This window comes from Macaca thibetana, chromosome 1 (genome assembly GCF_024542745.1).
Source record: "Macaca thibetana thibetana isolate TM-01 chromosome 1, ASM2454274v1, whole genome shotgun sequence".
Lineage (NCBI taxonomy): Eukaryota > Metazoa > Chordata > Mammalia > Primates > Cercopithecidae > Macaca > Macaca thibetana.
Window position 1 is genome coordinate 188,103,109 of NC_065578.1, and position 24,071 is coordinate 188,127,179.

Sequence of the window (24,071 nt, forward strand, 5' to 3'; positions counted from 1 at the left end):
GATAAATAATATTTGGTTTCAAAGAAATTGAAAGCAACTTTTCCCCTCTTCTCTCTCCTCTCACCCACCCCCACAGCCACAATCAGACAGATGAGGTTGGTTGGCATCTATTGTTGGTCTTACAAAAACAGATGAATTACTTTTTAAACCGTGTCAGTGCTATTCAAAAGCCAACAAAAGGCTAGAATGTACTTCCAGGGGCCGAAGTGTGTCTTCTTTTGCATTCCGTGGAAGTTCTCACTTTTAATTCATGCCACTAAGGAGATATTTGATTGTTTTCTGGAAATGCTAATAATGCAAGACTCATAAATACTAATGAAACACTATAGATTAGCAGAGCTCAGCAAGTAACCTGGGGGGTGCCTAGAAAAGAATTCTTAGATTAAAAAATATAAAGAATACCTTTTAATCGAATTTTCCCCAGACTGGCTTCCCAAATGTTAATGAATACTCTTTGGCTGTATGGAGAGCAGCCTCAAATAAGTCCCTTAGGAATCCAGAAGTGAATTATTGACTTAGCTTTAGCTTGAAAAGAAATCTATTTATTCAAAGGCCATTTTAGGTGCCAAGGGATGGATGAGTTTAAGGCAAAAGTTGGGAGGGGTGGGAGGGCCCGAGACGTTGAGATAAACATATAATTCAAATGCATGCTTCTACTTCAGCCAACTAAGCAATCTAGTTTGGAATTTGCTTATTATACTTGGCTTTTATGACTTGATCTATCAATAGTAATAACTCCCCTGGAATGGTCAAGGCTCCCCGATGTCCAAAACCATATCTTTGTCATTCACTATTGAATCCTCAACACCCAACAGTGCATGCAACATATTAGGTGCTCAGTGAATGTTTGATAAACGGATAAGGAGTTTTAAAGAACCTTCTTAACACATTTTCCAGAGTTCTTCAGATCTTGTTATCTTTTCCTGAAAGGCAGCTCTGATCACAACATTCTCCTGTTGTAAAGCCCCCAAATAAGCACAAACCCTATGACGGCCTCTCTACCCTGGCCATGCCTACCTCCTAGCGTCCTTTCTCATCCTCTCTTCTCCCACCCTGAGCTCCAGGCTCACCAGAAGACACCCTGTTCTCCTGCTCATGTTCTAGAAGTTTCTCTGCCTGGAATGTTTGAACATCCTTTTCACTTATATTTCTCTGTCAAAATACCACGCATCTTCAAGGTCTTCCCCAAGTGGCTCCACCTTCATGAAAACTGCCCTGATGTTCTCCATGGGCTTGCCCTCCTTCCTCGCTGGCTGAATGCAGAGGGGCCCCTGATACCTGTCTGCTCCCTGCAGGAACAGCACGACCCCTGGCACAGAATAGTTGGTGAACATTTGTGGTGGTGGTGTTATCTAACATGAATCAGGAAAACTGTGAGTAGGATCAAATTAGAGAAAAGCACCCAAAGCCTTTCCACAACAGAGCAGAAAGATCCCAACAGACAGGGTCCAAAACCCACCCAAGACTGAGGTAAAAGCAAAGGTCATGGCAAAGGGAGAAGGAAAATCCAGAAAAGAGATGAGTGGCCTGAGATACAGTGTCACCAGGGCTTAGAAGCATGCTAAGGGCTGCTTTTCTCCACAGAGAACCTGGCAGCTTGATGGTGTGTGGGCAGATCCATGGCATGGGCTGTTCCTAGGCCTCAGAGGGGCTGGGGCTTGAGCAGAGCCTTGGACGAGAGGACATGACTCCTCAGGATACTTTCCTTTGTTGCATGTTGAGTTTAAGTTCGGGCAGCCATATGCTTTCTATAAACCTGCACTTGGGCAGGACTTGGTTTTTATTTTATGTATCTTCATGCATTTGGGAAATATTTAACAATGAGAAATAAGTCTTTTTGCAGTCTTTCCTATAATAGACTGGGATAAGCATTTAAGTCAATCTGGGGAATAGCCAAATATTGTAAGGTTCTGTAAATCCTGGGCTGCTTGCCAAAAATGGGTTAATTCCACACAAAGGAATAGGAGGCCACAGAGTAACGCCTGTGAACAGCTCACTCCTTGGGGATCTGGAGCCAAACTCTCCAGAATGAGGGAGACCGGCTCTGGCACTCACTCACTGTGTGGCCTGAGCCTCCATCTCTTCAGCTGCAGGATGGGGGAATCACAGTACCTACTTCATAAGGGTGTCATGAAGATGAATGAGTTAATAGAGTGCCTAGAACAGTGCCTGGTATATAATTAGTGCTAACTAAAAGTTGGCTAAAGTTATTATTGTCATCCTATAGCATTTCTTTAGGCTCCATGGACCAAATGGCTCAGTAGTAGGTGCCAATTTCTACACTTGCAAAAACTATGTAAATAATGTCATGAGAGGGTGGGATTACATGCCGGCAGACCAGGACTGAGGTCAGCTGGGGCTTAGATGGGCACATGGGCACTGGGATCATGAGACATTGATAGAGCATGCTATCCAAGGAATTAGACCTCTGAGGACAATTGCTGGGGCATCAGGTAGAAAACATCACCCAGGAGGGCTGCACATGTATGCAACGAAGCCTGAGCTGATCTTGAATTCCAGGCTCAGCTCCCCAGTGTTCCCATCCATAGGCACAGCACCATCCTGTTTCTCACACAGAAGACTAAATGCAGATGAAAATGATTAGAAAAGTATCAAGTGAAATGCAAGTGTAAAGTGACATCATTATCATCCTTTGTTCCTCTGCTTGCCTGGCAGCCTGGGGAGAGTGCTGAACCCATTGTCAAGGTCTGGGTGGGTCTGGGTGGGCTTGTGTGGCCTGGGTGGGTCTCCATGGCCTCAGACATGTCACCTCACTGCTCTGGACCTCAGATTCTTCATACTTAAGTGAAAGAGTTGGTTGGGATGATCTCTAGAGTGTCCATCCTGAAAATCAACCACTCCTTAATATTTGGGTCCTGGGGAATGTCTTACACCAACAGGCCTCTTAAATTTTCTTGAATCATGCCTGTCCTTGAAGTCTTGTTTGTACACAGGAACTTGTAATTCCAGAACTGAAGGCAGCCTCTTAAGACCTTATACTTGAGAGCTGAGCTTTAAGATATATGTGGAGGGGTGATCAGGGAAGAGGGGCAGCTCTGTACAAGCAACCAGGAGAATGGCCCCAGCTTTATGCTGAGTTCAGAACAGGAGCAGGGAGGCACCCAGGAACCTCACCCTGGTTTCTAAGCACCATCACTAAGCAGCCTGCAAGGACTCCTTTCCCATGGAGAAGAAAGAGAGCAGGAGACTTTGGAGTATTTGGTCGAGGAATAGAAAACAGAGACAAGGGTAATGAAGGAGAGGAAGGTAGAAAGTGGAAAGGCAGCAAACGGTCACCTCTGGTTCTCTCAGCCTTGGAAGGAGAGGACTTTTCAGGCACAGGAATGGGATGTAAGGAGGGGAGGAGACATGGAGTAGGGAAGAGATCATGAGGGGACAGCAAGGAAAGCAGGCATGGGGCAGGATGAGGAGTGATGACCTCTTAGCCCAGAGGAGACCCAAGTCCCCTACTACAAACAGCAAGACGTAGACATCTCACCTTGTGCTTAAAGCTTCAATAAGCTTTGAAAATGGCAAGTTATGTTAATAACAGGTTACATACAGATCTGTCCCGTGGGGAGTGTGTGTTCAACATCTGTCAGTTGAGCTGCAGTGGAAAAAAGATTGAGAACTGCTGTTGCAGAAGGGTTCAGGGAAGCAACCCCTCATCAGAACACTGAACACACACATTGATTCATTTATTCCACAACTGCTAAGAACTTCCTACGTGCCAGACCTGATATACTATTCATTTTTATATCCTAAGCCCAATATAATGTGTGTACATAGCAAGAATTAGTTGATGCTTATTGATTACATGCATGCATTTATCTTGTTTATTGAGTCTCAATGCAAGTTTACTGAACCCTGGAAATCTTCAATTCCTTCCCCTTTCCTAAGCCTAAAATCTATGAAACTATTAAAATTGTAGACCAGTCCCTCTGCATTTCTCTTCAGTTGTCTGTTTTAATCCTTCAGGTGCTGTCAGTGGCATGCCCAAACCCAAAGCTGGAAGAGGAATAAATTACAAGTGGTCAAGGTTGCATCCTTTTGAGTCCAGGACCTGCTAGTAAGCCGAGAGGGTTCTCTGGCCCTAATCTAGCCAAGCACCATGGAGAGAATCAGCGCCTTCTTCAGCTCTATCTGGGACACCATCTTGACCAAACACCAAGAAGGCATCTACAACACCATCTGCCTGGGAGTCCTCCTGGGCCTGCCACTCTTGGTGATCATCACACTCCTCTTCATGTGTTGCCATTGCTGCTGGAGCCCACCAGGCAAGAGGGGCCAGCAGCCAGAGAAGAACAAGAAGAAAAAGAAGAAGAAGAAGAAGGATGAAGAAGACCTCTGGATCTCTGCTCAACCCAAACTTCTCCAGATGGAGAAGAGACCATCACTGCCTGTTTAGGTAGGCAGGAAGCAGAGGTGTTTCCTTTCTGGGGCTAAGCCTCCTTCTGACCACACACAGACATTTCAGGAACCCCTGAAATGATGCACTTTGTCCACAGAGTAACTACTCAACCAAGGAACAAACCTCAGACTAAGTGTCCCAGTGGAGGGCAGTCCCAGGGACCACTTGGACAATTCTTGGATACTGTCTTGGCAGCTATGTGTCCAATAGCAATGCTCCTTACTGCAGACCCAGGCATGCCTCTCACCTGTCTCTGGCATACCCCATATGCAAAAGCACAAAGAACATTTATCCATACATCTTGATATGGTTTCCAAGTGTGTGCCCATGCACATAACACACACACACACACACACACATTCAGGCAACAGGTACCTGGGCAAGTATATTCTGCTCATCAAATGGTCATTGGCTATGTACTTTGTTCAGGGAAGTACATTATCTATAATCACAAAAATGTCTCACGGGAAAGCCTTGCCAGATTCAGACACATATATACAAATTCATAACCAGCAAGGCCCCCATACACCATCTATTCCATAAGCCACTCAGGTTAGATATGCATGCTTTCCTATTTCTATCTCTACACATAAACTTTTATTGGAAGTACTCATAATTGGACATTCCAGCAACCTGCTACAGTCCCCACCCCTGTATGTCTTGATACAGACACACCAACTTTATGTGCCTCTGACGCCTCACCTGTGCCAAGATATTTAAAGCGTCACGGTTCAAAATTCATTGAAAGCTCTTTTCTTGTAACTCATGACAAGGTCCGTCCTCATTGCCACTGAGAGGTGTTTAATGTGGTCCAAGACCTCTCTTTGAAACATGACCCCCCAAAACCACTCAGCAAAGTGCCTTTCTCCACAAACAGCTCTTGGTAGTAACTGCTAGAAAGCTATGGAAGCCCACTCATTTATGTCAGTGGACTGCAATTGGGTACCTGTGCAATGTATGTTTTACAGATGGAAAGGGTAAGGAGATGCTACACCTGAGCTAGGTATCTCCTATATAACCAAAGTTTCCAGCAGGGAAGGAACTAGACAATCATCAGGACAGTCTCACAGAAGGCAACACTGGAAGTGATGTCATAAGGTTGTAATGCGTGCATGGTATGGCACAGGCGGGATGCAGAGGTAATGGAGTTTAAATGAAAGTAGGATTAAGCTATAAAGAGGTTTATTTATGTTTATCTTGAAGCTCAGGCAAGTGCCTTGCACACAGTAGGTACTTATAACTGTCTGTGGTTACTGTTGGATATGTGATGTTGTTAAGGGTAAGCTTGTAATACCTCACCAATTCTCCCCAAGTGATCTTCTCTTCTAAGTGAGCCCACTAATTGCTGCAATGGATGAAATTGGGTGTTTAATGCTGCAGGTGGGTACATGTAGGTGACACGTGTGCCCTGAGGTATGTGAGGACATGTATATTAGATCCACAGTGAGCTGAGGAGGGCTTTCCCCACCAGAGAGAGGTTGGGAGGCAGAGTTAATCCACTTATAGGATGAACTGGTTGGTATTTTGATTGTATTGTGACTGTATTGCAAAGATGGACAGTTCACTCCTTGGGAGCAAGTTGTGCTCTAGAAGTTTATTTGCAAATATGCTGGGAAGCTCTCTTGAAGTATTTTCCCAAGGAAGCTATTCTACACAGTGGCAAAATTGCTATCTAATTAATAATGTAGCTAAACTATGATATTTATAGTAGCAAAAAACTAAATTCTATAAGATTGCATTAAAGGAAAGATATATTCTATTTGCTCATTTGGGCTGCCTGGTACTCACCTGCCCTCCAGGTGTACTTTAGGCCCGTGGAGGGTGGGCATTTAGTGGTGACCCTTGCACCAGGGTTTTCTAACAGATGACCCCTGTGAATCATCATTCAAACCTGCATATATTTTACAGCCAGTTGCATTTGCCCTCTCACCGTATATGGCCGTAAACTGCCTGAGCGCTCAGGCCTCCCACTCATCAACCCCTTTGACCAGAGAAAGAAGCACTCTGGTTCTCTATCCCCTTGTCATATAGAGAGTTTTTCACGGAGCCTCTGGCTGTGCCCTTCCCATAACAGAATGACTTGCCATCTGCCTGCACCAAACCCAGGGATGTGGGAGATGTCTCCCCACATCTCCCACTGCTCACCAGGACAAGCTGCCCTTCCTGTCTCCACCTCTCAGTCCCCCTAAAATGGATGGCTGGGGAGACGTGGAGGCTGACAGCTGAGACGTGGTGTCAGATATGATCTAGGAGGGCGGATCACCGGGATCCGGGACCATACAAGTAACATGGTTTCCATGGCAACTGCTTGCTCCTTTGAATTAAGACAGCAGTCAGTTGTCATTGCCATAACAAGGCCTCTATCTCCAGGCACAGTGTCCCTGCTGTCTTCTAATCCAATGGACTTGCTGTCACGCCAGGCATGAAACACCCAGGACCTCACTTCTCAGTCACTTCCACAGCCTATGACTCAGAAGAGCCAAACCCAGAATGAGGCCTCTCTTTTCCTCACCACAGCCTCCCCTGACAACATTTCGTGGTGTAGCTAGAGGAGTCCCAGCGCAGGATTGGCCTTAAAAGTTTTGTTAAATAAACAGGTGCATGAAAGGAGCCTAAGGCCTTTCGTTGGTGTCTGCTGTCTTCTTTCCACTTCCTTCTCATCTTTTTCTCCGTGTTTTATGCTTCTCTGATTCCCTCTTCTGCCTGCACCAGGCCAGCCCCAGCCCTTTATTCCTCTCCATTTTACTCTTTCCAGCCTCTGTCCCTGAACTGCTGCTGGCAACCCACGGGACCTCAGAACCAGAGACTGCTTGACTCATCTGGGGAGGTTAAGTTCACGGGGGACAAAAAAAGGATTCCTAAAGAAGAGGCTTCCTAGACCAGCACAGGCTCGAGAAAGAGATCCCCTAGGCCTGGACTTCTCCGGCCGGCAGCCAGAGGCGGCCTTTCCCCATTGCTCGATGGATTCCATGTTTTTATTTCTCGGGGGGGAGCAGGGAGGGAGAAAGGTAGAAAAATGGCAGTCACCTTTCCAAGAAAAATATAAATCGTCCAAGCTGTATAGTATTTTTGTCAGTATTTTTTTTTCTGTAAAATTCAAACACATACAAAAGAAAAATTTATTTAAATAAAATACTTTGAAAATGAAAAGTCTTGATGGAGTCAGACGGTTACTTTCTCAACATTAGGTATTACCCCACTCAGACATCACTCAGCAATGATCGATGCAGGGACTCTTTCTGTGACATAAATGTCCCAGCCCTCCCCGGTCACTGCCCTCACCATGGTAGAGTCATAGGTCTGAGGACCAGGAATGTGGCTGGCTCACCCTTGCTTGCAAAACAGATGGCCTTGGAGACCAGACTCCCCCGGAGGTGCCAGCTACAGGAAAAATACACTGATGTTCCTTGGCAACATTTAGAGAACTTTCCATCAATGAGGTCCATCAATGGCTTCTTAAAGGAAAAGGGGGGAAATAGCAAAAACCTAAGGAAAAATGGATCTTTGAGTTAAATCCAGTGTTGGGAAGGAAGGGATCAAAAACCTCTATAGTAGCCACTAGGGCAAAAAATATGTGTGTATCTGTGTGTGTATGTGTGTATGTGTGTGTACACTGTCCAATATGGTTCAGTATGGTACCACTAGCCACAGGTGACTTTAAATTCATTGAAATGAAATAAAGGTACACTAGCTCAGCTACGTCTCCTATTTTTTTTTTTTTTTCCTGAGATGGAGTCTTGCTCTGTCACCCAGGCTGGAATACAGTGGTATGATCTCAGCTCACTGCAACTTCCACCTCCTGAGTTCAAGCAATTCTCATGTCTCAGCCACCTGAGTAGCTGGGATGACAGGCATGTGACACCATGTCCAGCTAATTTTTTTTTGTATTTTAGTAGAGATGGGGTTTCACCATACTGGCCAGGCTGGTCTTGAACTCCTGGCCTCAAGTGATCCGCCTGCCTCAGCCTCCCAAAGTGCTGGGATTATAGGCATGGGCAACTGCGCTTGGCCATGCCAGCCACAACTCAAGTGCTCAGTAGCCACACGTGGCTAGCGGCTGCCATCCTGGACAGCATAGGTCTATGATCTTGTTGGGGGCAGGGTCAAACACCTGGGAAAAACACCCATGCTGATGGGATTTCAAGGAGGGCTTAGGAAGGAAGGCCTAGAGCACAGGTGGACTCTTTGCCTTATCTCCCCCAAAGCAGATTATATCTGTAGTTCCAGATGAGTTCATTCCTGGGCTCTCTTCCCTATCACCACACAGTCATGACAACCAGAGAACAGAGACTCCTCATTCAGCTCCCTGTTCATCCACCCAGGACATTGCTAAACTTTCCAGTGCAGAGGAGGAACTGATGCTCAGAAACCATCTGGGAGGGGAGCAGCTGCTGCACACCTGAGGGGATGCTGGTGCTCAATGCCCGCAGCCCCACCCACCCCGGCTCCATCCTGGCCTTGGGGTATAATATGGATTTGGACAATGCCATCACGCCATTAGCATTCTCAGCTCACCACAGCACTCTGCGCTGGCCCCTTGCCCTTTGACCTTAGTAATATTTCCTAATTCAAAGTCACAGGTTTACAAGACTGAAAAAAAAAATCCCTTCAACCTCCTTTCTGTCTGTCATAGACTCAAAGGGGTGTTTTCAAACACCTGTGTGCGCAACGCCACACTCTATTTATTCAGGAATGGCTGTGACTGTGTACCTCCAGCCCTCTTTTGAGGCTGCTCATCCGATTAACATTTCTGACTGTTTACTATATGCCGAGCACGCTAGGTGCCAGTGATACTAAGTTGTCCTAGAGGGGCTCAGAACCTGGTAGGGTGGCACAGACAAGCAAGCAGACCATCACAAGACAGTGTGGCCATTCCTTCCTTAGAAGGAAGCTCCCAGGCTGGCTTCAGGACAGGCCAGGGGAGATCGCCAAGGAGGTGTCTAGAGACTTGCACAGGAAGAAACTGAGAAAGGAGGGCCCCAGGTGCACAGTCTACAAAGTGCAAGTGCACCCTGGAGTAGTGATGCAGGCAGACAGGGGGACCCTTCAGAAGCCATCGGGGCTCTCTGGAGGCCATAGGTGCAATGGGCTAGGACTCCGGACTCGGGTTGTCCCAGCCGTGATGCTAACTCCATCTCTCACTAGTTATGTAATTGGGACCCATGGCTTAATCTCTCTGTAAGACTTACCTGCTAAATAAAGCTAATGAGAGTAACTACCTCATAGAGAGCATTACATGATCATGTGTATAAAGCATTTAGCACAGCACCTGGCTTATATTAAGTGCCCAATAAATGTTACTTATTATTATTAAGGATTGAAGGAAAATCATGAGACAGCTGTGTCCTAGGAGTCAAAGGAAAAGAAATTTCCAAGAAGAAAGCAACAGTCCATAGAGTCAAATGATGCAGGTAAATCGAATGAGATAGGGATTGAAAATAATTTGCATTTTCTATTCCCCATGATGTGATGTGTTCCCTAATTTCACCACATACTGCACTATCTACAGGATTGCCAATACTGCATGGATTAAGGTCTCCTGATTTGCAGTATGTGACAGGCGAGGCTGCCTAATTATCTGTCCCGCCTCTGCCCACAACCAAGTCGCCCTAGCGTGACAGTGCCACCTGGTGGCCAGATCAGGAGAAAGCGTGAGTCAACATCTTACTCACCTTAGAAGTGTTTCCTGTAGAACATCCATCTAGCTAGTTCACCTGTTCTCAAATTAAATGTGCAAAAGAGTCACGGGGCTTTATGTGAAATTCACAAATCTGTCAGGGTCTGGAATGCACTCTACGCGTCCTCTGCTCCCGTCTTCCATGGAGGGCTAGTGCGCCTCCGGCGTCCTCTGCTCCCGACTTCCATGGAAGGCTGGTGCGCACTCCAGGCATTCTCTGCTCCTGACTTCCATGGAGGGCTGGTGCACACTCCACGCATCCCCTGCTCCCGTCTTCCATAGAGGGCTAGTGCGCCCTCCAGGCTTCCTCTGCTCCTGACTTCTACTACAGGCTCAGTCAATGTCATCTCCAGAGGAAACTCTTTCTGCAATGTACACAGATTTTCACTAACCTTTATGAACCTTTCTCTTTTACTCTTCCCTTTCTCTTTCTTCCATTTGCAACCCATAATAATCCTGTTGGTGACTGTTCATAGCAAATATGCTTTAGAGCTGCTAAAGAGACATCTCCATCAAAAGGAAAAAAGAGAAAAAGATTTAAATGAAAATATGAAGACTGAAAATCCAAGCCCACTATTCTACCATTCCAGAGTGCCTTCATACATAAAAACCACTTTCATTATTTCACCTGATTCTCACTTTATAAGTGAAGAAAACGAGGCCCAGAGAAGGTAAGCCAGTTTACCCAAAACTGGAATAGAAACCCACGCCTTCAGACTCCTACCCCAGTGCTCCTTCTGCATACCAGGCATCGAGATCCAGGCCAATCTGATCCTGGTTCTTCAAAGACTGTTGTACTTGTAGACGCATCTCCCTTAAGTTGGAAACTTACAGAACACAATCAAGGGCCTGCCCATAAGTCTTGAAAGTGCCTATATGTCTCCTTTATATGTCACACAGCAAGCCTCATCTGCCTCCTTCTCCTTCTCTAATTAAACCTAACTTTCTTCACTCACCAAAATAAAGAACTGTTTCCATTCCATTTTGTTTCTTTCTTTTATTTAAATTACAGTACCGCAATACTATTCTTTTCTATTTTTCATTATACATACACAGCAACTCATCTATGTTGTAGAGTAAACAGAGTTTTATGGGCTAACCTGAGAACCTACCTTCTTTATATAGTATTAGAATTGGAACTCAAATCATTTCACCCACAGAAACAGCCAACTGACAGAAGGAACTGGAGAAGTGAATTCATTTGCAAATTAGGAGCTGCCTGAAATCCCTCCCAGGGGTGCTCCCCTTCACCTTTCATCAGGCTGACCACCTCCATCCGCCTTTCCTCCCCAGCTCCCCAGCAGCCCACTACGCCGGGTCTGGGGATAGAGTCCAATCTCACCAGGCAATCTCCTCAAGGTTGTTCGCAATTATTTTTTGCGCATTAGTCCAGCTTGCTGGACCCTGCCTAAGAAACCACCAAGTGCAGGCCCAATACTAACCTGGACGTCACCGACTCACTCACCACATAGCACCACCCAGGAAAAGAGAAAAGTGGGGACCTAGCCCCCAGAACTCCTCTTTATAGAAGAGAGAAGTGGCGCTGAAATGAGAGGCTCCCGACAGGACAACACTGCCATCTCCTGGCCATGCTGAATATAGCAAGCCTCTTGCACTAAGCTGCACAATACCGTCCCAACGGTATTGATCAGCTTCGTATTGACATGAACTCCCTCCTGATCCCCTCCACCACCCTAGCGATGAGCTTGAGGTAATGACTTATAATTTTTTTTTTTTTTGAGACGGAGTTTCGTTCTGGTTGCCCAGACTGGAGTGCAATGGCTCAATCTCGGCTCACTGCAACCTCTGCCTCCTGGGTTCCAGCATTCTCCTGCATCAGCCTCCCGAGTAGCTGGGATTAGTGGAGGGCCTTTTCCATCAGCTGGCTGAATTCCACCAAGAGTTTCTCGCTGTTATACTTGTTTTTCCTTCTGCCACGCCATCCCTTCGTCTGCATGTTCCCTGTCCACATCTCTTCACACACCACACCTGGCCTTTTTCCTTCCATGATCACAATTTCTGGAGGCATTTTCTATCTTTCTCCTCAGCTCCTTCAGCATTTCCTGGCTTTAATCATCTTGAAATCCCTGAGAATTCAAATTTTAAACGCAGAGCTTTTGATCTCATTTGACAAACATAAACTCTGGGGCCCTATTCCCAGAGGAAGTCACCGTCAGGAACAACCAGTTCTAAGCTCTGACATGAAAAGACCCATCTCTTGCCTGTACCACCCATCCTCCTCAAAGCCCCCCATTCCTTCTTCCTGGATATCTCACCAATCTAGGCCCTCCTCCCCTTCTCCGCCACTTCTGCCACAGGCCAAGGAAGTTATGACCACTTGCCTGAACTATCACAATAGCACTCAACTTGCCTGTGAGTCCTTATCCTTCCTCCAAAACCTCCCTCAACACCCCCAGCCCTGTTCTCTATCCGATCACCAGACTGATATTTCCAAAATATGCATCTGACCTTGTCACTCCGAGGTTTAAAAACCTGTGTGTTCCCCACTTTCCACATGCTTTCGTCTGAGCAGTGGCTCTCAACCGTGGTCTACGTTGGAATCCTTGGGGGCACTTTAGGAAGCTCAGGTGCACAGAACTCACCTGAGACCCGCTGGAGCAGAGCCTGTGGAGGGGAGGGGAGCTTCTGTACCCATGGAGGCCCCCCACTGACAGGCAGTGGGCACCGAGAACCACAGTACTGGCCTGGCAAAGGAAGAATCCCCACCCATCTCACCAGCCTGTCTCCCCACCAAGCTCTCCTCACCCCAGTAAGAAACCATTCTGCCCCCCTCAGACATGCCACACTCCACACTTTCTCTTCCTTGCTGCCAAGTCTCCTGTACCCGATGGGTCCCACCCCCCTGGGGCCTCTGGTTTCTTCCCCCCGGAACTCATCCTTCCAGACTTAAAGCCGACATCACATCCCCGTGAAGCTCTCTCCCTTGGCACCCCGGCAGGATGAGTCACCCCGACTCTGCCCACAGTGTTCAGTCCACCTCCCTGTGGACTCACTCTCCCCGGTTTGTTTCCACAGCTCCCTCTGCCACCACTCCAAGAGCTGCTGGCGGGCTGCATTTGTGTTCTGTTCATCACTGTCTTGCTCGTGTCCTGCATAAAAGGCAACACTATGGAAACTTTACCAAGACTTCTATCTTTGCATCTACCCTAGTGCCTGGCTTGCAGCCTGTCCCTTCTATGAGAGCTTTTGTTTGCTTTAGTTTGTCCTAAAGGGTAGAAATTGTTCCTATAAGCTTCAAAACCTTGATGGCTCATAACCTGGTTCTAAGAAAATGGACTCTCTCTAAAAAGCAGGTCTATCCAGAAACTCATTCCATGGGCCCATATTCAGCTACCAGATGGGAAGTTGTGAGCACTGGTCACGTCAAAATGAGGTTAGGCATGGAAGTTTCCAGTTGGAATGTTCTCCTCAGTCAGACAAAGTCCCCTTGAAAATGAGTTTCTCCCAACTTCCTTCCTGGTCCCCAGCAGAACCTTTGAAAGGTCAGCTGAGGTTTTCGTCACCCGCTCCTTTGTGCACCATGGGTCCTGCAGGCCAAAGAATGTAAGAAATAGCTCCTGTTTCCCAAAAGTCCTCCTCTTGGCCAGTGGTGGAGAAACCCTGGGGTCAATGAACACAGGGGTGTGCGTTTTATAATTTGCTACCATCACAGACTCCTCCAGAGCAAAAAGACCACCAGCAGCTCCCTCACGCCAGAGCTACTCAGAGTGGACACCACTCCAGCAGCAGCCCTCGGCCCAGACCCACTTAACCAGAGTGTCTGGGGAAGGGACCCCATAATCTCTGTGTTAACAAGCATGTTCAAAGTTGAGAAGGATTGCCAACAACCACCAACCTTGGCGCGAAGTTGATCTCTGGGATTTGATCCATTTTGCAAAGCAGGCAGTTTTCTAAAAAGCCTGGACCACTGTGATGAGCCCAAAGCTTCGGAATCACAAAGTTGAGTACCCTACATGCAAACAGGGTCATGGAACAGCAGAAGGGAATTCCAGCTAGGTGCGGCGGCTAGCACCTATAGTCCCAGCTACTTCCCGAGTCGAAGCTGGAGGATCATTTGAAGCCAGGAGTTCAAGACCAGCCTGGGCAACATAGCGAGACCCTGCTATATATCTATAGAGACAGACATAGATATAGATATAGATACAGATATAGATATAGATATATACGTATAGTTGGGCATGGTGGCACTCACCTGCAGTCCCAGCTACTTGGGAGGCTGAGGTGGGAGGATTGCTTGATTCCAGGAATTCAAGGTCACAATGAGCTATGACCACTCACCTTTTTTTTAATTCCCTTTATTCTTCCTCACAACACCAGAAATTAAAAGGGAGAGATTTACACTGCTTTCCTCACACAGCCTGGGTGACAGTGAGACTCCATTTCTATTAAATAAAACAATAAAAAACTTTAAAAATGTTTTTAAAAGAAGAGAATTTGAGGAGAAGACTTGGAATTGGCAAGTTGTGCAGACAGACCTTTAAGACAGATGAGGAGACCAGCCTGGGTAAGAGAGCAAGACTCCATCTCTACAAAAAAGTTAAAAAATTAACTGGGCACAGTAGCATGTGCCTGTAGTCCCAGCTACTCAGGAGGCTGAGGCGGAAGGATTGCTGGAGCCCAGGAGTTCAAGGCTGCAGTGAGTCTTGGTCATGTGACTACACACAGCAGCCTGCATGACAGAGGGAGACCCCATTCAAAAACAAAAAAAGACAGACAAGGAGATTAGCTCAGGCTCAGGCCCTGACAAAGCTAGATCAAGACCAGGAGAAATCTGGTCAATCTCTGTAAACATCTCCTCAGAGAGGCTTCATAGTCCAACACCATGTAACACCCTCATCTTCTCATCCTACTTTTTCTTTCATGACACTTCCTACTTCCTGTAACTACACATTTTTTTTTTCCTTTTTTTTGGATGGAGTTTCACTCTTGTTGCCCAGGCTGGAGTGCAATGGCGCAATCTCGGCTCACCGCAACCTCTGCCTCCCAGGTTCAAGTGATTCTCCTGCTTCAGCCTCCCTAGTAGCTGGGATTACAGGCATGTGCCACCATGCCCGGCTAATTCTGTATATTTAGTAGAGATGGGGTTTCTCCATGTTGGTCAGGCTGGTCTCAAACTGCCAACCTCAGGTGATCCGCCCACCTAGGCCTCCCAAAGTGCTGGGATTACAGGCATGAGCCACCGCGCCCAGCCGTAACTACACATTTATTTGTTGTTTAATGTCAGCCTAGAACTACGAGAATATTAGCACAAGGACGGGATTATGATGTTATGTCCTTGATTAACACCAATGCTTAGAATGGAACTTGGCACATAATAGGGCTTCATCTCTATTTGTTGAATGAGTGAATGTAAACAAATGAATGAATGACAGCACACAAGCTCCATTAATACAAACATAGTGTCTATCTCGCTCACCTGTGTTTCCCCAGGCACACTGCCTGATACAAAGCAGACAAACACTTAATAAACTCTTGTTGAATCAATTAATAACATGCAGGTACATTTTTTCATCGTCAGTGTCAACACTAAAACTGTATTTCACTGAGACCACTCATTGTCAGAGCAAGCAGTTCCGTGGTGGTGCTTAATGTGTGTGTCTGGGGAAGGAAGGCAACAGAGGGGATGCTGAAGACTTTAAAGGTTGACAGACACGGTTTCAGGAGTATGGTTTGACACTTACCCAGAGGTTAAAATGTGGAGACACCTAGGCCATAGACTACACCCTTGTCCTGGAGGGGTATGGCAGCTTTCAGGGCATTGCCTTCTTTCCCATTCACTCACTTCTGTATTCTAAATACCATTATTTCCCATCATGCAAATCAGAGTCCACAGCCAACCAAATTCCATTACAATGCACAAATTGTACCTTCACTTGCACTTAGGTTCAATTTAGAATTCAAGGGCACTTATGTGGGGGGAAATAACACAAGGCAATTTTTTTTTTAATCAAGGGGTTTATTATTTTTTTTCTTCAATAGGAATTTAAGTTACTTCATTGGTCACTGACTTTGCTACAGAAAACCCTCCAAAATGACAGAAAATAAGCAAAAAGGATCTGATCTTGCCAACTGTTCGATCAAACAGTGAGACTCACGGTGCCGAGCACTCCCAGAAAACCCAGGGCTCCAACAGCGCGGGGCGGGGAAAAGAGGGAGTCTGAAGCCTGGTAGGCATGAACGGGAGTTGCAGAAGAGTCTTTGGGAGGAACCAATTATCAAGAGAGTCAAATTATTCAAAGTTGAAATGAGTGAGAATTTATTCACAACATATGCAGTTCTATGGATGCAATTATGCAAATGACTGAAAAGAGGGCGCTTAAAAATAGCAGTAAGGCGGCAGTTTTGGTCTCCAGCATGCTGGATACTAGTCAGAACTTAGCTAAACGTGAGTCCATCTTAGCCCCTTTTATTCCCTTTATTCTTCCTCATAACACCAGAAATTAAAAGGGGGAGGTTCACACAGTTTTCCTAAAAACCCAGTGGGAAAGGAGTTGACAAACGTCCAGTTGCCTCAGCCCTAACCCCTGGGTCATGAGAACCCCCCTTCTGTGCTTCTTTCCAGAGAAAAGATTTGCATTAGCAGAGCGCTTTAATACATAGATGTAAATTTCCAGAGATTTCCAATTGGTGAAGTGTTGGGTGATTCCTTCTCTTGCCCTAATCCAGTATATTTGTTGCCGAAGATAAGCTGAGAAACCTTGCCGTTCCAGTCCTGTCTTTCCTACGCATACTGTGTAACTACTGTTTTGATTTTCAAGACCCTCATAAAGACGGGCAAAAATGCAGGTGAGAGGGAAGGAACCTCCATGGCTTGAAGCTTGGTGACATGATTTGTTCTCTGGGCTATCAGGCGATCCCAGAACCCAGAGGCTCTGAGCACTCCCAGACCCCAGTCACCACTACCCACCCCGCCCCAAGCTCCCACAGCTGGTGTTGTCTCCTGCAAGGACTGCTCACACAGGCCATCAGAACGTTCGCAGCCTTCCTCCCAGCGTCCGCTTCTTTCTGCCCAGGACAGGCTCCTTGCTGTAGCCATGAGGGCGGATTTTCAACTCCACGTAAGGAATGGAGAATTCATGTCCTTTCCAAGGCTCCCAGTTCACCCCCTACATAAAATACATAAATAAATAAATAAAGCCACATCAAGAAGAGGCTCTTGGGAGGAGGGCAGGGTGGGTTATGGTACAAAGGAATTAATTAGTCACCAATGAAACCACTCGCTCTCTGCTCAGGGGAAAGAGACGGGGGTGATGAGAAGGGAAGGGAGGGCAGGATCCAAACACACGCGCCCTCTGCTGGGCAGCTGGGGTTAGACTGGCTGAGGACTTGGACATTTGGAAGCTGGCGGTCTCTATGGTGGGAGCAAGGGGGTGTGAGCCCAGGAGGTGGGTGAGGCCAGAGCAGCCACAGAGACAACACAGGGGTCAACCAGGCCGGCAACGGGCAAATTATCTTTGCTTCCCTCTTTTCCTTTCCAAAAAATTAAAGGCAAAAATAAACATATTAATTGGCCAATTGTGTAAAATCATTTTCAATTTAGACTGTTTAGATACTAGCTCTGGGGTAACAAATAGCCTGCTGAAAACTAAATTTCATTTTATGTCTTTTGACTGGTGAGTGCAATAATATTTAATTCACTTAATAACCTTGCAACCTGGCCAATAAAAAGCCCAAGTGACCAATTTTATGTATTTTAATTTGTGAGGTAAATAATAAACAAGAAGCTAAATGCCTTGCAGACTGTGAAAAGCGCATTAACCAGATGAATGTCTTTTATTAGCAAATATGGGATGGTTCAGGGCATCCTGCTTGCTCATTTCCAATATTTGATCTCCTATCCCAGGCTTCCCTGAGCCAGCCCACACGCTGCCACCGTGATTCATGGGCCAACCCTCCCCAGCTTCCCTGGGGGCAAATTTCTTCTTCCCTTTGAAAAATCACATAAAGATTGGAAGTCCCCGCAGCCTGGTCAGAGCCAAAGTAATCAAAATGTACCTGGACTTTGGATGTGCTAATATTTACAGTAATATTGGTACAAGGTGAGTTCTGAAGAGGTGGCTTCCTGGAGGCCTAGGATCAGGGCTGTGGATGGGAAATTAGAAACCTAGGATGGGGACTCAGGGTTTGTGGAGGGGAGAGGATTAATGATGAGCAGAGACAAAGATGCAATTTTCAAGAAACTGTGAGGGAGCAGGCAGGAAGTGCCCTGCAGCTGTCAAAGAGTCAGGATGATGCACTGGGGCAGAGGAGGCTTGAGAAATAGCAGGTGGGACAGTTTCAGAGCAATGTGGGGAGAGGACCCCTCCTGGACCCCTGGGCCCTGGGTGCACACTCCCAATGCGGAGAGACTGGTCTAGCTCAATGTTCTGGGCAGGCTTTGGGTGAAGTGGACCCAAGAGTCGGTCTGACCTAAGGCACAAAAGACTGTTTTCCTGGTGATCAAAGGACTTGAGACAAACAGCTTTTTTTTTTTTTTTTTTTTTTTTTTTTTTTTTTTTTTTTGAGACAGGGTCTTGCTCTGCCACCCGGGCTGGAGTGCAGTGGCTTCATCATGTCTCACTGCAGTCTCAACCTCCTAGGCTCAAGTGATCTTCCTATCTCAGCCTCCCTAGAAGCTGGGACTACAAGTGCACACCATGATGCCCAGCTAATTTCTGTATCTTTTGTAGAGATGGGGTTTCATGATGATACCCAGGCTGGTCTCAAATTCCTGGGCTCAAGCAATCAGCCCACCTCAGCCTCCCAGAGTGCTGGGATTACAGGCATGAACCACCGTGCTCAGCCAAAAGAAATAGTTCTTGTTCAACTAGGAGAAAAACTAGAAAAAAGTAGGCAGTGTTTATTATAAACTGAATGTTTGCGTCTCTTCAAAATTTCATGCAGTAAAGCCCTAACCAACCCCTACCAACATGATGGTATGTAGAGGGGGCCTCTGGGAGGTAATAAGGTTTACATGAGACCATGAGGTGGAGCCCCCATGATGGGACACATGCCCCTATATGAAGAAGAGATCAGAGCTCCTTTCTGTCCACCATGTGAGGACGCACAGCCATAGTCAGCCATCCACAAGCCAGCAAGGTCCACCAACAAGAACCAAATCTGCCAGCACCCTGATCTTGGACTTCCTAGCCTCCAGAACTGTGAGAAATAAATGTCTGTTGTTGAAGCCACCTGGTCTGTGGTATTTTGTTACAGCAGCCGGAGCTGACAGTGTCCATGTGTGAGCTAGTGAAATGAGACAGTGTGTGGAGCACATCATCTGTCATTACATGGCAGTGGGCAGCCCAAGCTTTCCCCGCACCTGCCCCTAGGCAAGTGTGCAGCACTGGGAATGCAAAACAAGCAGGGCTGTGGCCATCAGGAAGGGGAGGCCACAACCTCAAGGCCATGGAGCCTGGAGGAGAAACTCTACTGCTTTGACTGGAAGCTTCAGAAGGAGAGGGGCTGCCAGACTGGCCTGGAGAGTGTCCCTTTGGAAGCTGAATGTGGGCACACCCTGGGACAGAAAAGACATTCACTTGTCACCTACCTCACTGTGCTTGGTCTCCCCATATCTGCCATTGGGGTTGGCCAAGTGGCAGTTCTTATACCACCAGCCACCATGATGTGTCAGGGCACAGTTGCTGAGTGCAATATCGTTGTCTCTGTCGAAAGTTGTAAACTTCCATCCATTGTGGTAAGAAAGAGCATCCCCTGCAGGAGAGAAGAGACAGAGGTGAGAGCCCAGGGTTAGCCACCAAGGAGATGATCAAAAGAGGACCCAGCAGGAAGATCTCCAGGCATGAAAATGCCAAGGATGCAGCCAGTCATGTCACAGGTAGTCACTGCTCTCTCACAGCCCAGATGGGAACATGACACATGTGAACAGGCTCTTTTTCCTGGCCTGTACCCCAACTTCAGGCCTGTTTCTCCAACAGTCCTCATAGCGTTTTCACTTGGAAGCTCCACAGTCAGATCAAACATCCAAACATAACAACTCTCCCCAAGTCCCTGACCACGCCACACACAAGAGCACCACTCTCCACTCTCCCCCGTCTGCCTTGGGTCCACTCCTCTCCCCACCACCCAGACCTGGAACCTGGAGCCATGTTTGACAATCCCTTCATACCCTTTCTCAAGCCCTCCCTCCTGCAGATCACTCACATACACCCCTACGTCTCTGCTCCCATGACACCCGCCCTCGGCCTTCTCTCATCCTGGGTCTGTGTTAACAAAACAGCCTTCTCTCTGGCTTTTTGCCTGCCTGCCAGCCCCTCTGGAGTTCAGACGTCCATTTTCATCCCCTCAGGCCCAACAGTCTACTTCGTACCACAACGAGGTGAATTCCTGTTCCGTGCCTTGCAGGCCTGGAGGTTGGCTGTGCCCTGTGCACAATCTTGCATCCCACCATCTCCACCACGCACCTTCCAGTGTGGACCAGCCCACCGTCCGGGGGATTTCTCTCTGCCCTCATCTGTCCAAATAATCCTAACCATCCTTCAAAGCCTAGCTCAGGCCCACTTGTAAGGAAGATTCTCCTTATTGGTCCTCCCACGCACCCTCCTAACACACACACAAACACACGCACATGCACACACACACACACAAACACACCCCTACACACAAACATCCCTGAACTTCCAGAGTCCTTCTGGAGACACATGTAAAATTCAGTCCTTCCTTACATCTCATCTGGAAAACTGCCTTAATTATTTTGCTTGTGTATCTCCTGTTTCCCTCTCACATTTGTCATCCTTTTATAAACTTTCTTTTCCTGCTCATAAAAGGCAATAAGGGCCCATATCAATCACAAGCTTCATCAAGCTTTGTTCCTGCAATAAGGATTCTTACATCTATATCTCAGCTCTGAGTTTAGCAATCTTCTTCACATGTGCATTCTCATTTCACTCTCACAGCAAACCTGTGAGGTGGGCAGGGCAGCTCTTGGTCCCATGAGGAAACAAATTCAAAAAGGTTTGACTCTAGGAACTTATTAAGGTCCCATAGTCCACAAACAGCAGAGCTGGGACTCAAATCTCTGTCCTGAGATTCCAAGTCCAGGGTTCTTTCTGACACACCAATCCACCTATGGCTTCCTTGTTTCAATGGGGGGCTTCATCTATCAATGGTTCTTCAAGTGGGGTTCCCAGACCAGCAGTGTCCACATCCCCTGAGAACTTGTTAGAAATGCAAATTAGAAGTGCAGTGACTCACACCTGTAATCCCAGCACTTTGTAATCCCTGCAAGGCCGAGGCAGGCCCATCACAAGGTCAGGAGTTGGAGACCAGCCTGGCCAATATGGTGAAACCCTGTCTATACTAAAAATACAAAAATTAGCCGGGTGTGGTGGTGCACTCCTGTAGTCCCAGCTACTCTGGAGGCTGAGGCAGAAGAATCACTTGAACCTGGGAGGTGGAGGTTGCAGTGAGCCGAGACCATGCCACCACACTCCGGCCTGGGTGACAGAGCGAGAATCCATCTCAAAAAAAGAAAAAAAAAAAATGAAGGAGAAAAGAAAAGAAAAATGCAAATTATTTGGCCCCAGCCCGGACCTACAGAACAGGAAACTACAGGGTGGGCCCTGGCAATCTACGCCTTGACAAGCCCTTCAGATGATCTGACGCAGTACAGTGTGAGAACCTGTTCTACAACTTCACTCATTTGATTTTAGGGAACATTTACTGAACACCTGCTATGGAGCAGCACATGCTTGGCTCTGTGAACACAAAGATGAGGAGGTCCTTGCTCTCAAAAACGTTTTTGGAGTGAGTTGGGTGAATATGCAGAGTTGGTAGTATATGTTAAAAGGGAAGGTCCTAATTTGTCCCCCAAGTGTGCAATCTCACCAGCAGCTCATTTATACCTCACCCGGAAAAAGCATGAGAATTCCCGGGCCACAGAGGCCACTTCCACGCAGACACAGCAGATGGGTCTGTCTCCAGTAGTTTTCTCCAATCCAAGAAAGTTATATTGTCATGCTAGTCATACACATTTCCTCCTCCCTCCAGACTTCCTACAGAAAGTTAACCACAGCTTGAAATAACGTGCAGTGTCTCCCTTAGTAACCTTCTTTAATGAGCACAGCTTACCTAATTTACATAGAAGGTTCCCGGGGCCGCTTTCTAAGAATCTGTGCAGAGGTTCCCTTAAAGACATGTTTGTGATTATCTAAACCTGGGCACTGGGATAAAGAAATGTAAAGCAGGTGTTCACCCAAATGTGGGGGTCTTTTTCTGCAGAAGGATTTTCTACCTTCTAGAAACTGAAGCCATCCTAATGTTCAGAGTGTAGAGAGTGAGAATGAGGACTGGAGGGGTTCGTGGCAGGCCCATGAAGGGCTGCACCCAAACTCAGAGGTGACCAAGCTGGTCACCATCCATCTCATCAAAATGTCCCTCTGAGACCCACTCTCCCCCTCTAGGATTCACCAGGACGGGAAAGATGGCCCAGGCAGCTGCACCTCCAAAGATCAGGAGAAGCCATTAACATCACATCCTCTGTCAGTCACACACAGACACAGTACTGTGTGTCTGAACCTTGAATGTCTTTTATTTCAGGATTAAGAATGGATGATTACAAATGATTTGTGCCATTTCTAGCTTTCCCTTTTGTCCATGTACCCATTATTATTATTTTTTTTTCAAGTGCCAGCATTTAAAAATCCATCCCTGGCCCCAACCCACTAAATGTTTCCAGAGCACTTTCCACATTTCCAAGTGCCCCCAGGGTGGGACCCATCCCTGGTTGTGCTCCCACTGTAGCCCATGCAGGTGGGACTTGAAATCAGCTGTAAATAATTGGTTAGCCCTATAATTCATTCTGCACCATTCTGAATGCCTAGCTCTTTATGTTTTCATTATGATTTCTAAATAGATGAATAGCATCTTAAAGGTGGAGCTCATAAGATGCTCCCTGCCCCCACTCAAAGACTCAGAATCAGAAACTAAATTTACACATCATTTCCTTGCTGGAATTTGCCTCATGAAGGGAAAATGGGCTTTCTGATAAGACTTGAGTGGAAGTCAAAAGTTGAGGGCCCACCTGGACAGTCTCAGCCTTAAGCCACACATTCCTGCCAGGCTGCATGCATGTCAGTTCTAATCAGAGCTAAAATGATGATAGAGGCTGGGGAGAGCTGGTGCCATGCAGGGAGGTATCAAAATGTTCACCTTTCATTTGAATGCCATGTCCTCTAAACAGTGCCTCAGCACTCAAGACATGAGTAGCCAGGAGCTTTCTAAATTCTGAAACCCTCCTCACGGACGATCAGCATACATAAGGAACGTTAAGACTCCACTAATGCTACCATTGTAATTCAGAATTCAAAAGCGGGAATGATAGTACACATGGGAAGACTAGATCGCTGCCTAAATGCTGTGTGAAAGTCTCCTATTAAAAAATAAATTCTATTAAAAAATACATCCTCTACTGGCTGGCACTGTTGGCCTGAACAACCTTAGAACAGGAATTATCCCCTCATTGCAGGTAACATGCAAACAGATTACCTGGGAGGAGAATTAAAATAATTCCCAAATATGTTGACTCCCTTTCAGTCTCTTTCCCATTGGCATCAGTTCATTTGCTGGATCATTTTAGCACAGGCTTCAGAAAAGGCAAATGGTAATGGCCAAGGGAAAGGAAATATGCAGCCTGGAGGACAGGCCTGAGTGAGGCTCATGACCAGGAGGCCAGGGAGGGCACTGGGTTTCAGGGAGAGACGTGGGGCACGGGGGCCAAAGAAAAACACCCAACTTCATATTTTGTACAGGGAGGGTTCCACACTCGGAGCTTATGTAGACTTCTTTAACCCAAGAAGGAAAGGCTGAGGCTAACTGATGGCCATGATGAAGAGCAGACAACAGGGTACTGGAAACCAAAGAAATGATCAGATGGACTCCATGCGGACTGAAGAGGCCCAAGGGTTCTGGGACAGACTGGAATGTGTGTACTCTGTTATACCAAAGGGTTGGAAGAACCTGGAA

The 24,071-nt window shown here is 46.8% G+C and overlaps 3 protein-coding genes across 21 annotated transcripts in view; 2 read left to right on the forward strand and 1 right to left on the reverse strand.

The window, feature by feature from the left end:
- The window catches only part of KIAA0040 (KIAA0040 ortholog), a 34,747-nt gene extending 27,186 nt beyond the window's left edge, over nucleotides 1–7,561 (forward strand). For 3 of the 4 annotated variants that reach the window (XM_050767488.1, XM_050767504.1, XM_050767493.1), the window contains one exon: nucleotides 3,979–7,561. In XM_050767488.1, coding sequence (XP_050623445.1) covers nucleotides 4,112–4,408 — 297 coding nt within the window. In that variant the 5' untranslated portion in view covers nucleotides 3,979–4,111 and the 3' untranslated portion in view covers nucleotides 4,409–7,561. The remainder of the gene's footprint in view (nucleotides 1–3,978) is intronic. The other variant, XM_050767510.1, reaches the window with a different exon arrangement.
- MRPS14 (mitochondrial ribosomal protein S14) overlaps nucleotides 1–24,071 on the forward strand; it is an 868,813-nt gene that overhangs the window by 715,722 nt on the left and 129,020 nt on the right. The gene's annotated exons all lie outside the window — the stretch shown is intronic.
- Nucleotides 16,342–24,071, reverse strand: part of TNN (tenascin N) — a 123,238-nt gene continuing 115,508 nt past the window's right edge. The window contains exons 20-21 of the mRNA XM_050794339.1: nucleotides 19,639–19,802; nucleotides 16,342–17,215 (exon numbers count right to left, since the gene is read on the reverse strand). Of these exons, the coding sequence (XP_050650296.1) occupies nucleotides 17,075–17,215; nucleotides 19,639–19,802 (305 nt within the window). The 3' untranslated portion in view covers nucleotides 16,342–17,074. The remainder of the gene's footprint in view (nucleotides 17,216–19,638; nucleotides 19,803–24,071) is intronic.